This window comes from Carettochelys insculpta, chromosome 16 (assembly GCF_033958435.1).
Source record: "Carettochelys insculpta isolate YL-2023 chromosome 16, ASM3395843v1, whole genome shotgun sequence".
NCBI lineage: Eukaryota > Metazoa > Chordata > Testudines > Carettochelyidae > Carettochelys > Carettochelys insculpta.
In genome coordinates, this window is record NC_134152.1 from 8,192,853 (window position 1) to 8,210,410 (window position 17,558).

Genomic DNA, 17,558 nt, shown 5'->3' on the forward strand with positions numbered 1-17,558 from the left:
AGGGAATTCAGTCTCTGACTAAAGTACTGAAGATACCCAGTCTTATGATATAGCTCAAAAAGTAATTGTAAATGCGTAATCATCAATCTGAATGCTGTTCAATATACTTACAAATGGTATGCGAGATAATTGCCAATAGAATTTGCAGATGACAAAAATTGGTCATGTGGTAAATAACAATAGGGCTAGATCATTTGTGCAAAGCAATTGGGATACATGTTTAAGGATGGCCCATTTAAGGAGCAAGTGCTTTAATACAGCCAAATGTAAGGTCATACATTTAGGAACATAAAATCTGAGACTGACTCATCGGTAGAGACTGAGTCTTAATCACAAAAGCTCATTACCTAATTTAAAAAAATTGTTAGCCTTTAAGGCGCTACAGGACTGCTTGTATTTTTGTGTAGCTCCAGACTAACATGAATAATGTCTTATAGGATTAAGAAGTCCAAGAAAATGTGAAAAGGCTGCTTTTTCAGTGTATCTACATGGGGAGAAGTTTTCTAATAGCTTTTTAAACTAGTAGTAAAAGGCAAGCTAAGAATAAGGCATGTATTGTTGAGAATAAGGAAAATAAACATTTGGAAAATCTTACTAAGGAATAGGGTGAGATTCCAATGGCTTGTGCTCTGCAAGAGATCAAAAGAGGTGACGCTAATGGTCCCCTCTTTTTTTAAATCTATGAATGTGAGATCTTCATCACACAGTGGATGTGGATGAGCTGCTTACCTAGTACATGAATGAAACTGGTGCTGGGATGAAGGTTAACTGACTTGTTCAACTCAGAAAGGATAAGGTTGTTAAGGAAACCCAAGGAACTAGGATACATGCTACAGTGACTTATGGCGTTTGCTATCGTATTCAGGTTTGTAACAGAAGGTGGGTTGTGTTGTTTTTAAATGTTGCCCTAATTTCAGATTGTCAGCGGCTGTTTCCAAAACCATGTAAAGTCATCTGTGTTTGGCAAAAATGATACAGCCACTTCTTTCAGATGTGAGTTTACAACCAGTTATCCATGCTCTTGTCACCTTGAGAATAACTGTTATAGTTGGAGAACACTCTTAAGCCTTTTGGAAGTGTTGACTAGCACAAAATACATCTCTCCACTTGTTAAATGGTACTTTACACAGAAGATGGTCCTGACTAGCTCAGAGATTACCTGTCTCTAGAAGCCAAAATAACACACGCTTTTCCAGCAAAACCAACGAGAAGTCCTATGGCAACTTATAGACTAGCAGATATTTTGAGCATAAGCTTTCATGGGCAAAGACCCACTTCATCACATGCATTGGAATGGAGATCGCATCTGAGGAAGCGGGTCTTTGCCCACGAAGACTTATGCTCAGAAATATCCGTTGGGCATGTGGCACTATATATGCTGCTTGTTTTTTTGTGGATACAGACTAACAGGGCTATCCTGATACTCTTTGCCAGCAGATGCTTTTGAACAATGAAGATCCCTGGAGATGGAAAGAGGACGGCTGGTAGTGGGTATTCCATCAGATGTCCTCAGATTTGGAATATATTTACTTCATTCAATTAAAACTGCCCAGGTTTCTGTTACCCTTTAGGGTCAGCTGCTTGTTTGAGCTTTGGATAAGTAAAGGCTTTCCTGGGGCCTGTTGTTATTTTGAGTTGTGGTGCAGGGGATTTTTGTTGGGGCTGTGCTGAGAGCTTTGCTGAGAATACTCTGGATCAGAGGGTGTTTTTTATGCTAACTAGATAACTTTTGAATCCTGGCATAGGCTGTTAAATGTGAGGCAGCTCCATATTTGTGTTAGAGAAAGAAATAAATAGAACTGCTATGATAGTCAGTTTCTGTGTGGAAACTAAGCTGTTGGTTTCAGCCTGTTTGGTCTTAAATGGTTTGGGGGAGATAATCACTTTCCCCATGTTATACTAAAATATTTATAATCTTCAGAAAACAAATAAAACTTAATTGTCCTGTTCTCGGATTACATACCTTTTACATATCGTGCAATCTTTCTGTGCATTTCAGTAATATGAATCTATTGCTATTTTCACATTAATTCAAATCTTAAAGTAGTTTTTTAAAATCTGCATTATTTACATCAAAATGTCAAGCCAGTTATTTCACCAATGGTAACACCCAGTAAATTGGGCTTTTGCTAAAAGGATGGTGAAAAGTTTTAATCTGTATAAAAGGCCTAAAAAATCCATATGCATTGTTGTTGTAGCAGTGTTTGGTCCCAGGATATGAGAGAAGTTGGGTGAGGAAATACCTTTTATTGGCCCAACTTCACGCATATCAGCATTTCTCTCACCAACAAAAAAATTTAGTTCACTGAAAAATCCCTTCTTTCGTAAAGTTTAGAGAGAGCAATTACCTGACACATTACAAAGACTGTTTCCCCATCTTTGATATTCATACTGCTTTCAGGCAGGACACTTAATTAGTAATTCTGTCCTCCCCCCACCTTTCACACCACCCCTCCCCACCTTTCTATCCTATGTATCTGATTTGTCAGGTTTTGTTTCTTTTTTGGATCTCTGTTATAAAACTGTCAGTACTGCACTGGAAATGCCATATCTCCAGATCTGAAGTGAGTCTGCCCCATGAAAGCTCATCACCTAATAATTATTTTGTTAGCCTTTTAAAGTGCTATATGACTGCTTTTTTGTTGTGTTAGGATACAGACTAACACCACTACCTCTCTGTTGGCCTTTTCAAAGTTATTTGCTTCCACCTGCTGACTATTCGTGATATTGCAGCAAGGAGCCATGGAAAGTTTAACAAATATATAAGTGTAAATGTTTTACCTCAAGTATTTTTTCTCTTGAATGCAGCCATAGTAGTAGTCTGAATTAGGTTGTTTTTTCATATACATAAGGGTTAAGTCAAATTCATACAGGTTAAGGCCTGAAGGGACCACCTGACCAACCATTAATACAAACAATTTTACAATATTTACTAAGCCTTGCGGTTTATCTTTTTTTAATGGTGAAGTACTTACATGCTGTGGTGATGGGTCCAATAGAAAACGCAAACATGCAACTGTTATTGCTGTTAAGCTATGTCTACTCTACAGAGTTATTTCAATATAGGATATTTGGGAATAGCTATTCCAAAATATCTTTCAAAATAACACAGCTACATACAAAATGTATTTTGAAATAGCATGTCTGGACACATACGCCATGGCTACACTAGCAAGTTCTTTTGAAATATTTTTCGATTGAAGGGGCTCTTTTGAAATATCCAGCAGAGCATGTACACACACTGTTCTTTCCAAATTAAACAATTAAAAAGTTTAACAAATATGAGGTAAAACACTTACACTTACCTATAAGTATTGTTTGTCTCTCTTCACTAAAGCCAGGATATGTTAGCAGGAATGTTTTAACAAAGACTTGAAGAAATTCTTCCCCTCTTTTCAGCACTAGTAAGGCCTCAGCTGGGCAACTGTATCCAGTTTTCAGTACTACAGTTTGGGAAACATGTGGGCATGTTAAATAAAACCCAGAAGAGAGCAACAAAAATAATTTTAACTGTCTAAAAAAACATTGCCACTGGGGAAAGACTAAAAAGAATGAGATTGTTGAGTTTGTAAGAAGAAAAGTTGCTGCATGAAAAGTTGTTATAAAGAGAAGAGTGATAAAGAGCTACTGATGACAGACCAAGAAATGATGGACTTTACTGAAGCCTGTGAGACTTAAGTTAGATATGGTTGTAGCCAGACAAAGTCTCCCCCTTACAAGCCAGCTTGCTCGCTGCCCCCCACTGAGAAGCACACAGGGCACAGAAACGGCTGCTGACAGCACAGTCTTTGATGCCTCTGATTGAGGCCCAGATGTGCTAGCTTATCGTGACCCTGAGAAACAGAAAGCACAGATAGAGGGCTAACAGGCCAAACTGTCAACAAGGGGTGGGGGGACCCTCAGGAAATCACCCCAGCTGGCATTGATGGATATGATGACTACACAGCCATCCCAGAAGAGGAAGTCTCCGCCCACACAAAAAGAATGTCATGTACTCCTAAATTGCTTATCTCCTGTCTTACAAGTGCAAATTAAGTAAGAATTGCCCTTGTAACAAACTGGCGTCACAAAAGACAGACCAGTATGATCTGGCACCTTAGATAAGAAAGAGAATATGTAACCTAAAGGGGTATAAAAGATGGGTCCAGCAGAACTCTAACTTTGAGTGCATTCCACCAACTACCTGCTGGTCGGGTCAGGTGACTGCCTCCCGAGGTCCGCAGCTGGGGACGCCCAACCTCGTATTCGTTTTTCCACAGAATTGAGTGACCGATCCGGCTTGGCTACGCTGGTATCGAGAGATGCAGAGAGGGTAAGATATACCCATGCTAGGTCTCCTTTTTTTTGTGCACAGTTAAAGAATTAGAGCTCTGTAACTAGATGTCATTGTATCAAGATATCATTGTGTTAGATGGTAACAGATATCTTTGTATTGGATTGTAACGTAACTTAACACCTGTACTTTGCTAGCATATAAGAAGTAGACCATAGCCTTTTGTAACCGCACGCTTATCACTGTAGCTTAAATAGACTTGTAACTAGTTAAGATCTAAGCCTGACTGCGGTTACCCTTTTGTTACTGCAACACAGCTGGCACAATAAAAAGAACTTTAACCGTTTGGTTACCACAGCCTGGCCGTAGCTGAGAGTGCTAGGAGCTCCCTGCTCCAGTAGTAAAAAACTGGGTTGTTTAGGACCCAGGGGAGTACCTCACCGCACATTACCCGGCCACCGGCTAGCAATGGTGCAAAACTCATTGTTAAGGGTAGTTAAATTATGGCACATTATTTAGGGAGGTTATAGAATCTTTCACTTGAGTTTTGTAAGAACAGATTAGACAAACGTCTGTTAGGAATGGCCTCGATAGCGCCTCCACAGAGCAGGAGCCTGAAATTTTATGGCCTTTTCGTCCCTTCCATTTTTACATGTCTTGGATTGTGTGTGGTGCTTTGCATTTTGCCACCTAAATTTGAACTTCAAATGAGCTTCCATCTGATTGTGTGGGCTTTTTACGTAGTCTATATGTTAGCCCTACTATATTCTTCATAGGAGTTACTGCTGCTGACCATCTCATCTTCTCCTAATGCAAAAGAGAAGGACTCTGTTAAAGAGGCAAGTAGCTTTTTCACTTTTATGTTCAGATGACACTGAAGTACTACTAAAACTTTCAGGTGTTGTGTGGTGTCCTATGTTCAGCTGCTGATATATAGCAAAAAACCCCACAACTGATTCATTGTTTCCTGGTGGTAGTTATTCTACAAAGCTGTGAAAGACAGTAGTTTGGTTTTTATATTGCTCCTTTCACATGCAAAGACTTTGAAAACATAATTGTAAGTAATTGGCTAAGTACTTGTTATGCTTTGACACTGGAGGCTTAATGGAACAAGGTGTATTCAGATGGAAGTGTATGACTTGGGGGGGGAGGCTTTCCACTCTGTTCCTAGAATAGAGCATGTTCTGAACTCCAGCTACTGCTAAACTATTTGCATGAAAAAGACCTGCAGAATTTAAGAGCAATTCTACAGAGGGAATATAATTTTTTGCTAAATTGTGTGTTAGTTTCCAATTTCTATAGAAAGCATCTCATTTTCTGATAGAACCTATATGATTTCAGAACCACTTTGATTAGTTTAATCCCTACTAAATTTTAAAGGACCCATCAATAGAGAGATTTGATGCTTATCTACACGCAGACATAAATATCAATGTTATCTTGTTGATTGTGAAAAGTATCACCCATCATTTTAAAAGAAATAATTTGGTGGAGAATGCCCCCTTTACAGATGACCCACTCTGACACCATAGGTTCAAGAGTAGCTGGTATGACTCTCTCTTTAGAACAGCTATGGGTAGGAAGTAGAAAGCTTATTTATAATGTAACTTCAAAAATACAACCCATTTTTGAACGAGCAAGGTGTAGGACTTGACTAGAGAATTGACACTTTTGTCTCAAATAGGGTTTTAATTCCTTTGTGCAGTTGATGGCTTAGCTATGTATGCATGGCCCCAGTATGAAAAGGCTTGATACTCAGACAGGCATAGCTGCTGTCTGAGCTAAATTACCAACTGGGAACAGAGTATTTGACTTTTTTAGTTTTAAAAAGGCCAGGTCATAGACCATCAGAAATACAAGGGGCCACACCAATAATTTGATTCTGTAAAAGTGACATTTTTCCAATTTGAATCCAACATTCTTCAGAAAATGAGTAAGTCCTTCTGGCTCCTTAAATGTTGTTCTGAGTTGGATGACACATGAATAGTATCTAAAACAAACACACAAAAACAAACCAGTGCAGGATTAGTAAATTATCTGCAATGAGAGAAAATGGAATGATCTCGAAAAAGATGGCAGTTGTGATGTTTATGCCAGATGCCTCTCTGTGTGACTAGCATGGATATTTAAAAGAAGTAAGGTGCTTTAAAGTACCTGCTTCAACAGTGCAGTATGAAGGAAACTATGGACAAAGTGTTTTCTTGTAAAGGATCCAGGAATTCTCTTCTTTTCCATGGGTACAGGAATTGTTACTAGTCTTTGTTTTTAAATACCGTCAGTAAATTAAAGATAGTCATCCAGCTTCCAAGAGGTAACTTACAGGTCTCTGTAGCCAGTTCAGGACTCCCGTAAGGGCTCCTCCCCTTCTGGGTCAGTGGGTGGCCATCCTGCCCCACTGCCACGAATGTCCAACAATCCCCCAAGTCACTTGTTCAGGTGGAGGGGGTTCCCACTTTGCCTCAGGTGGGTGAGGGGCAACAGTTCAAAACCCCCCTCCCACCTTACTTGAGGCAAGGACTGGGGAAAATTAGCTCTTGTTAGGACCTAGCCTGAGGTCTGGGCAACAGCAGGCCCACAATTCATAGAAAGTCCCTGGTCCTAGCTCAGGGAGGTGTGGCAAACAGCCAAAAGGAGCCTATGCCCTGCAGCAAGGCAGGGCAAGCCCAAGATCTAGCTCAGGGTGGGACGGCAAACAATCAGTCTTAGGAGACCCCAAGCCCTCTCTCAGGGTGGGGCTGTACACACCCAGGTTCTCTCCTCACTCAGGAGAGCCCCAGCTGTAGCTTAGGGCAGGGCAAGCAACCCAGTTCCCACAGTCCATCCAGCTCCACAATGGGCACAGACAGTTTGCCTTTGCTGGCAGAGAAGGGGAGACTGCCACCCAGCAGGTGGGTTGAGGGGGAACGTGGGTCTCCTGTTCCACCATGTCCCAGCTCAGAGGCCCTGATTGCAGCATTACAGCCTGCTGTGCAGGACAGTGGGGAATCTGGACTGCAACATGCTGATCCTCAGACTTTAATTGTTCTCTCTATCCCCTGGGTCACTCCTGGTCTTACCCCCCCCCACCCAACCAGCACCTACCCCAAGTCCACCAAAGGTCTCAGGGCTCCCAGGGTTCCAGGTCCAGGTGGCCTAATCCAGGCCTGCACAGCCTCTCAGTTCTGCTGCCTCAGGGTAGCTCAGGATACAGGCTGACGCCGGTTCTCCCGCCACCTTAGACTGGCTCAAGGTGCAGGCTGTGGCGGATACTCTGGTCGGCCCTCAGGGTCTGGCTGGCCTTCTTCAGGCAGCAGGTGCTGCTGGGTTCCCAAGGGCATCAGTCTCTACAAGGGCCCAGGCAGCCCAACCAAGGCCTTAGCTTCACTCAGCTCGTCCTCAGCCACCCAGGCAGGGAGCCCAGAGCCTGAGTCCTCAGGCTGGACTTTTCTAGGCCTGGCTCCAACTACTGACTGCCATCAGGTGACTGGGAGGGGCCAGGTTCTATACAAAGTGGCCACCAGAAGTGCTCCTTCCCTTCCAGGTAGTCAGGTGGCCACTCCGCCCCACTACAGTCTCATAGAACCTTAATTGTGTCATCTCACAGATTATCTCTGAACACCAACATTTCCTTTTAGTGACATAAAAATTATTACTCATATGTTCTTCAGTCTTTGCCCATATAAATTCATTCCTTCCTCTGATAAGGCAATGTCATCTTACAGGAATTTACTTAGCATTGCAGAAGAACTATTTGTAGGAAGGGAGGATTTTTAGAGTAGAATTGAAAGTGGCTGTTACTGCCTTCTGGGGAGCCATCTGCCACTGGGGTACAGGTGCCAAAAATGATTCAGACAAATATTTCATAATGTGAAACCCCTAGATCAAGAAACTATGATATAACAAAGGGTTTCTGTCATGGCTCCAGGCCTTGAGCACCTTTCCAAATGAAGATCTCAGCTTCTGAGGCTATGATGTAAGAATCGGTGTCTGGATGTGGGTGGTCATCCTGCATGATTCTGCAAATGCCTACAAATGGGATTGTACTGGGGACCTTTGGAGCTCACAATATCAGCCTCCTGTGAGCTAAGGTTGCAGAGCAGACTCAGTAAGAGGTCTAGTGCCACTAGATGGAACAGTACACCACATCAGAAGGCATGTGGGTTATATTAGCTTAGCACAGAGGCCAGATGATGCAACAAAGTCAGTATAAAAATCAGAACCCTGGCTCAGGGCTGGGTTACTTGGAGTCAGCTAAGACAGGAACTATTGCAACCAAATCTTCAAGCAGCTGCTAAACTGACCCTGTGTTTAAGAGCCAGTATGTTGACTCTTTCAATAAATTAAACAGCTTACTAAAGGCCAGCTGTGTTCATTAGTTTGCCCAGAGGCTGGCTGTATTGCAAGCCCTGATTCTTGACAGGGGAATATCCACACCCTGATCTGTCTTTTGGAGATTCAAAGATACGTGAATACTAGTAGGTACTGATTGCCACTGCTTCCAATAACACTAGAACCTCACCAGCATAGGCTTCAAGGGATGTTAAGATGGTTAAATGATGGTGCTTAACCATCACCACAAGGTTCTACCATTGGCTTTTGGGGCCTGCCATCCAGCCCACTGGCCCCTCTGCAGCAGGGTCTGTTCCACCCCAGCATGTTTGGCTGCCACCTGAGTTAATTGGCATGGACCTGTGAATTCATGCATGAGGCTTACCAGTATGCTTATTGGTTAACTGTTTAACATCCCTACCCTTAATCTGCTTTACAAATGGGGAAGACTGAGTATCTTACTCTCATTTTACAAATCGTACAACAGCCACTGAAACATTAAATTATGTAGGAGCACACAGTGGGTCAGTGACAATGCAGACTATCTGTTTTTGTCTCTTATTCCTTAGCCACTGAATAACATTGCCTCCCTGCCTCAAATGGCAGTAACTTTGTTAGACTAATATTTCTGCTAGCTGCTGACTACGGCAGCTGAAATGCCTTAAATTCTTCCCAAATGGGCTGGCTGGTGTTTTTGTATACTTCCCAAAGAAGGGACTTATTAGCTGTGTCTACACGTGCATGCTACTTCGAAGTTAACTTCGACATTAGGCGGCGAGACGTCGAAGTCGCTAACCTCATGAGGGGATCGGAATAGCGCCCTACTTCGACGTTCAACGTCGAAGTAGGGACCGTGTAGACGATCCGCGTCCCGCAACGTCGAAATTGTGGAGTCCTCCATGGCAGCCATCAGCTGGGGGGTTGAGAGACACTGTCTCTCCAGCCCGTGCGGGGCTCTATGGTCACCGTGTGCAGCAGCCCTTAGCCCAGGGCTTCTGGCTGCTGCTGCTGCAGCGGGGGATTCATGCTGCATGCACAGGGTCTGCAACTCGTTGTCGGCTCTGTGGATCTTGTGGTGTTTAGTGCAAGTGTGTCTGGGAGGGGCCCTTTAAGGGAGCAGCTGGCTGTTGAGTCCGCCGTGTGACCCTGTCTGCAGCTGTGCCTGGCACCCTTATTTCGATGTGTGCTACTGTGGCGTGTAGACGTTCCCTCGCTGCGCCTATTTCGATGTGGTGCTGCGCAACGTCGATGTTGAACATCGACGTTGCCAGCCCTGGAGGACGTGTAGACGTTATTCATCGAAATAGCCTATTTCGATGTCGCCACATCGAAATAGGCTACTTTGATGTAGGCTTCACGTGTAGACGTAGCCATTGAGACACAGAAAACGTTCCTAATTAAGAAGAAAGGTGTTATGTTTTGAAGAGGTGAAGTAACTTTTGCATTTTCTTGCACTTCTAACAAGTGCATGCTAGTGAGTTCCTTGTGGTAAAAAATCTTTAATGGGAAAGGTTAATAGCAAAATAACAAAGTTCAGGAGAAAGGAGTAAACATGGAGGTGATGAAAATTGTATATGACATAAAACCGTTCAATATAGTTAAGTCCAAAGCAGACTATGAAGAGCTTCAAAAAGATCTCACAAAACTAGGTGACTGGGCAAAAAATGGCAGATGAATTTCGATGCTGATAAATGCAAAGCAATGCTTACTGGAAAGCATGATCCCAACTATACATATACAATGATGGGGACTAAATTAGCTGTTAGCACTTGAGAGAGAGATCTTGCAGTTGTTGTGGATAGTTCTTTGAAAACATCCACTCAGTGTGCGATAGTCTGAGTGGTAAGTGGTGTTAGTCTATAGCTTCACAAATAACACATGGTGCTGTAACACCTTAGAGACTAACACATTTATTAGGTCACAAGTTTCCATGAGTAAGAAAGACACACTTCCTGAGTCTCATACCCCAAAAGCTAATACATTTGTTTATTGTGCAATGGAAGACAAAAAAAGGGAATTATTAAGAAAGGGATAGAAAATAAGACAAAAGTATTTCATTGACTATATATAAATCCATGGTACAGCCACATCTTGAATGCTGCATGTGGATGACTCATCTTAAAAAAAAAAGTAACAAATTAGTAGAGTATGGGAAGGATTAAGACTGGGATTTTTTTTAGCTTGGAAAAGAGATGATTCAGGTGGGGATATGATAGAGGTCTATAAAATCATGATTGGTGTGGAGAAAATGAATAAACGAGTTATTTACCCTTTTCTGTAACATAAGAGCTAGGGATCACCCAAAGGAATAACCGGCTTAAAACAAACAAAAGGAAAGTAGTTCACAGAGCACACAGTCAACTTGTTGAACTCCTTGCCAGAAAATGTTGTGAAGGCCAGGAATTTAATAGAGTTCAAAAAAGAGCTAGATAAATTCGTGGAGTTTGGGTGCATCAATGACAATCAGCTAGGATGGGTAGGAATAGTGTCCATATGTTCTTGTACATGACACCCTGGGTGGTGGATGAGCAGGTTTCAAGGAGCGTACCAACCAGAGCCAGCATGAGATTCACTGAAGCTGAGTGCAGAAAGTCAGTCTTGCTGCCTTGTGCCCTGCTACCCAGGACTGAAGACAAAGCCTGAGCAACTTCACAGAGTTCCCTATAGTGTGGGACTCTGGGCAAATGCCTGGCGTGCTACCCATAATGCTGGCCCTGGGTTTTCTGCATGAGCACTGGAACTATTTGTATAACTAGGATGCTGAAAGCCACTGAAACGAACTTTAAATCTGGTATATGTTGGAACTCACTTCAAGCCAGGGGTGTAATTGTACCCCTAGTTTCAGCACCTATGCTCTTATATGGAGAAAAACAGTTGTTACACAGGTGGGCCATGACATTTTATAGTATTGGGAGGGAGCTCAGAAAGAAGAGAAAGTTGAGAACCACTGATGTAGAAGAATAAAGGATTGAGGCCCCTTGCAAAGCAATATTTGACACCCTGCTTATTTGCAGTAGCTGAAGTGTAGCTTGAATCTAAGGTGAGCCCCTTTATTCTGCACTTGTTTAATTTGTGTCAGCAAATGAGTTAGAGGAACTTTTGTTCTTGGTAATATGAAATTTTATATTATTCAAATTAAGCAGTAAATGTATTTAAAATGCCATCTGTTATCTCCAAAAGGAGATCTAGGACATGGATAACAGGTAAAAAGCCTTTCCTAATTGTCTGCACTAGTATCATATTAGAAGAAATGGTGTGGTGGTTTTGGCTTTGTTTTATTCTCCTCATTTGCAAAATGGAGGAGAATAAACGGAAGTGATTTCTGTTAAAAGAAAATTGAGGAAAGGCTACTAATGGATAGATGGTGCTGTCCTCCTAACACATTGGGAAGAGAAATTTTGAAATGAGTCAAGCTTGAGAGAGAACTTTTGGGTATAAGCGTTCATGGAATACAATATGACAGCTGAAAGACAGAAATTCAGGGTGGTACTGGTAAAGAACATTAAAGGTATTGATTTGATGTGTGTTACCAGAATTAATCTAGAGACATACTCTTTTTTTTTTTTGGTTCCCTTTTGATAGTTCTGAGATCAGTGGTTTGAGTTGCATGGAAGAACTTGTATTGTGCCTGTCCAAAGAAGATAACGGATATCAATACAGCCACGGTTTCCGTTATTTCTTAACCTTCTGTAATTTTGTTGGAATAAGAATTTTGTGGGAAAATGCTGTCTGGCAGCAGACGGAAAATTGCAGTCTGACACTTTGTATCAGATTATATTAAGCTACTACTGGTTGAGGAACATAGTCCTAAAGTAATCTGAGGTCTTGAAACCGGTGCCATTCAACCAGTCCAGATTATTGTACCCTGTTCAGTAGTCAGATTTGTTTTGTCAACGGCCAAGTTACACCTCTCTCAAAAACTACTTACATGCAAAAATATCACATTAGACTACTACTGAAAACTTGCTGACTTTCTACTATTTTATGAAATAAATGAATTAGAATTAAAACATTGTACTTACAATTCAGCATGAGGCATATGAAGCAATACAGACAAGTCATTCTCTGAATGTACTTTTAGACTGCACCAATTTCACTGGTGTTTTTATGTAGCCTGGGTGTGTAAAACTAGGCAAATATCTAAATGTGTTGATGTACCTCCTGGAAGACCTCAGTGTACTCCCAAGGGTATGTGTATACATACCCCTGGCTGAGAAACACTTGCCTAGACAATCAGAAGAAGTCTTAATTTTTCTCATACTGAAAGTACTCTTTGAAGAAAGTGGGCAACCAAATAAAATAACAAAAATAATAAGCTTTGGAAATGTTTTTAACCTTGTCTTAGCAAAGTGCATGTCCAAGAAAATACAGGGAATGGCATTGTCCCATATATAATTTTTTTTTTTACAAGAAATGGTCATGTAAATTACACGGTTGCTGTGTTAACTTAGAACATCTCTCCTTCAACAGAGAAGGCAGTGTAGCTCTGTGAAACTTTATACTTGCACACAGGAGAGACTCTAACACTAAGGGTGACCTGCTCAACAGCACCAACAGCCGCCACAGGCAGAGGGGGCCAGGTGGCGGGGGGAGCAGTGAATTTCAGGACTTTGGTTTCTTTCCTTTGTTCTGAGATGTTCAGTAACCATGGTGTATATGTGTTCTGTGAAAGTGGTTCATTCTCTGACCAATGTTTTTGTTGTCCTCCCCTTCCTCATCTACCTGTCTTCTCAGGATACTAAAGCAGAGTGCAGTTCCTGCGTAGAAACAGAAGACAGAAAAGTAAGTGATTTGTTTTAATGCCATTTTGTGTTAATGCGCTTGGTGAAAAATGTGATTAAAGGCTATCAAATTCTTATACAATCTTAATAATCGTAAGGTAAATCAAAGTTTCTGAATTTGAGTTTTCTGATATGCATTTTAGCATTACATGAGCCTCTGGGGCTTGGGGGGGGAACATTGGAAAACATATTTAGGCCTTTTGAAAACATAAAGAATGTGGATGCTAATTTAACTATGAAGTGTACTCATGTTTAAAAATCTATTTAATCATTTGGTCTGAAGAGAGTTTCAGCTCTCCATTCTGTTTGAGCATGTAGTAAAACAGTGTAAAAGCCATATCTATTTCAAGTTTACTTTCCATTGCTCTTGCTATTGAGGGTATGTTAACAATAGCATCACATAAATCCGCTTCAATGAACTTTAGTACATAGGATATTCTTGAAATATCCAGGTGATAATTACCATACTTTTCAAAGTCATATCTATATATCTGTCCTGCAATCCAGTCCTTCTCTTCTAAATTGATAATGTATAATAACGTTGTCTCTTAATGTCTTTTCCCATTGTGATAACCAAGAAATTACGTATATTTATGTATATCTATTTTTTTCCGGTTTTCTTCTCTGTCTAAATTACTTGTCCTTAAAAGGTTTAGGAGTAGTAATTTTAATCTGTTCATTAAAAAACCAAGTAATATGTAATGCTTTGTTTAAAAATTAATATTGGTGTTTAATAAGTGCTTTTTACCAAGTATCTGAGGACTTTTATTAACCTGGGCACTGGTCTTGTGCACCCTGCAAAGATAAAGTAATTACAGATAGCATGACACTGTCAAAACCATATGTTGAAACAAACTCTATTTTTATCATTGCTTTAATTAAACTGTAAAATGAAGTATTGCAAATAATAGCACCTTCAAAGAAACATGCTTTCATAACTTTGGACTTGGAGGCAATAACTCCTCTTTTTCTCAAAAATAAATATTTAACTCTTTCTGTGAGTGCCAGGTTTTTAAGTGTCTGATTTTTGTCTCAATTGCATGTTTGTTGAGAAATTTCTTTTCATATGCTATTTCCCAAGCTCATATATCACTCAAAGTCAACTTCCTGTTTATGGTGTAATGTAATATTGGAAGTCATGCAGCAGAATGTTAAGTAATATATGAGAGGGATATGTCAGTGTCAGTAATTGAGTGCAGGGAGAAAACTTGTATTCCGCTGAACAAAAGACATACTTGGGAATTTAGGTTAGGTATTCAAATACAGCTGCAATTAGTGTTAGATGTTTTGAAGACTAGAATTATCAAGGTACTCAGGTGATACATGTCCTGTGAAAACCAAGGTTAGGGTTTGTTTTTTGTGGAGTGTGGTGTGTGTTTTGGGTTTCCCTATTGAAAGGTAGGAATATGAAATATTTATTCAGGTAATCATTGAATGTAATAGAACTAACTGAATGTTGTAATGCTTCTCATGGTTAGAGGTTAAGTAAATATAGCAGTGTTTCTTTGAGTGTTCAAATTGCTTCTGAACAGCTGTTCATAGCAGAGCCCCAAAATGCTTTTGATTAGTTAGTGGTGCTGCTTGTGAACAAAAGGTAGTAAAGTTCATATAGATAAATTGAAAATGTCTCTGCTGTTGAAGTTTTAAAAATATTTAAATTTTCCTCATTGCCATCCTTATTCTGATTAAAGGACCAAGGTGTTTTTAAATTAAAATGCATAACACATTTGGAGGCTTCAAATTTCGATGTTTTTTACATTACAAATTTTATGCCTGACTAAAACACCATTCACATGTCACATATGTAGTTTTTGTCATAAATAGAGATGAAATATTTTCAATGTACATTGAATCTCCAGGTTTTCCCCCTCCTTCCTTATCTGATCTTCTTTTTGTTGTTGGTCTCTGCATCTTAGTTCGGAGGATAGCAGAGCATGTTTTTGTGTTTTCCTTACCGTATTTCTTTAACTTACTAGTTAGCTTCCCGTTTTGGCTTGATGTTAAATGGTCTCTGAATCCAGTTTTCAGAGAGAACATTAAGGTATTCCAGACATTCCACTGCAAGTTTTCAAGAAGTAGTAGAACAAAAACTCAATGTTTGGAGAAATTTATTAAGAACAAATTTATTAAGAACAAAGAACTGAACCTGGGCTTTAACAAGTTATTGTATCCTACAACAAATGTAATATTCACAAACAGTTGCAAAAGAAATTAAATATACTTACCTCTCAGAGCCTCTGAAATGCTTATATATTTTTCTTTCTTTTCCATTTAAATTAGTATGACTAATGTTGGACAGTCTTCAAATCTGGATGACTAATGTTGTCCAGCTAAATCCATGCCACTATACTTACCAGGTAGAAGCCTAATTATCAGAGGATCTGAGTGTGTGCTACCTTAAATTTAGCCAGTACAAGTAGCAGAGTGAGGCCCCTTCAACTTAGGGTACCATTTCATCCAAATATTTAAGTATGTGCATCATTAGGATTACTGGGGCACTTTTCAGTACATGCTTCAGGTGTGTATTTGGATTCTGAAGCGTAACTTTAGGCAGTAGGCTTGAACATTGCTAGCTTGAGTTTTAATTCCTAAAATGGAAAAATTCTGAAATGTATTGGTTCACTTTTTAGCATAAATATTGGAAAAGTTGGCTGACTGCAGCCAGAAAAATATTACCCTTCAGTCTCCATAAATAGCCTGAGTCTGCGTTACTTCACTTGTAAGTTAATTACATTTTCTTTGTGGCCTCAGACTAACACTCATTTACCAAAGGTATATGTAGTCCATGCTTAATTTAGTTGCATGTTCTATATCTCAAGCTGGAGGGCTACAGTTAAATACCTGACTTTTCTAGTATGTCTGGCAAACAGGCTAACTCAGTCCTACATTAACCATGAAGAGGTCAGGCTTTAGTTAAATATGTTTCACTGGGAAAGAAGGTCAGCATTTAGAGTACAGTAGTTTGAAAATCTGTACTATAATCTTCTCTACTCTTCAGTTTAGAGGCTTTGTATTTATTGGATGATTTTGATTTACTCTTTTACATAGAGGTTTCTTGTTCCAAGACTCATTTTCTGTCACTCAAATATATTTAGAACGTGTAACTCTTTGTAAACTTTTTTTCTTGACCCTTTTAGTTGTGTCTGAATACTACTGCCTGTTAGGTCAATGGTTGGTTTTGGTTTTGATAAGCGTAGATATTTGTACTATTGAGTCTATACAGTTGGTCTGGAACTATCAAAAGAACAGGAATTATTGGGGCATTTCAACAAAACCATTTCTGACCATCAGAAACTATAATTGCGAGGTGGGGGAATAATCTATTTCAAACATCAAACCAAGCAATCCTCACCCAATGGCCTCAAATGATCAAAAGAACCAAGGTAAAGGAGTACTAGGGTGGGTGGTTTTATTTGTTCTGCTTGTTTCTTTTAATATTCCTGGGATATTTTTTTGATAAGCGTAGATATTTGTACTATTGAGTCTATACAGTTGGTCTGGAACTATCAAAAGAACAGGAATTATTGGGGCGTTTCAACAAAACCATTTCTGACCATCAGAAACTATAATTGCGAGGTGGGGGAATAATCTATTTCAAACATCAAACCAAGCAATCCTCACCCAACGGCCTCAAATGATCAAAAGAACCAAGGTAAAGGAGTACTAGGGTGGGTGGTTTCATTTATTCTGCTTGTTTCTTTTAATATTCCTGGGATATTTTTTTGATAAGGGTAGATATTTGTACTATTGAGTCTATACAGTTGGTCTGGAACTATCAAAAGAACAGGAATTATTGGGGCGTTTCAACAAAACCATTTCTGACCATCAGAAACTATAATTGCGAGGTGGGGGAATAATCTATTTCAAACATCAAACCAAGCAGTCCTCACCCAACGGCCTCAAATGATCAAAAGAACCAAGGTAAAGGAGTACTAGGGTGGGTGGTTTTATTTGTTCTGCTTGTTTCTTTTAATATTCCTGGAATATTTTTCCAGGTATAATCGTAATGTGTGTCTATTTTGAAGTAGGGCTGTGTAGACAGAGAATAGAGCCTATTTTGAAATAAGCCATAGTGGTGATGTCTACACTAGCACCCCCCTTTCAAAAGGAGGATGCTAATGATACACTTTGTGATGTGCTAATGAGGCTTTAAAATGAATATACAGTGCCTCATTAGCATAAGGGCAGCTGTGGCA

General features: G+C 40.1%; 1 protein-coding gene across 17 annotated transcripts in view; it reads left to right on the top strand.

Annotated features, from left to right (window-relative positions):
* Positions 1-17,558, top strand: part of RBFOX1 (RNA binding fox-1 homolog 1) — a 1,793,461-nt gene that overhangs the window by 575,570 nt on the left and 1,200,333 nt on the right. For all 17 annotated transcript variants that reach the window (XR_012647710.1, XM_075010515.1, XM_075010513.1 and 14 more), the window contains exon 3: positions 13,316-13,363. Coding sequence is in view for 14 of the 17 variants with exons in the window: in XM_075010515.1 (XP_074866616.1) it covers positions 13,316-13,363 (48 nt within the window). In the remaining 3 variants the exon portion in view is untranslated. The remainder of the gene's footprint in view (positions 1-13,315; positions 13,364-17,558) is intronic.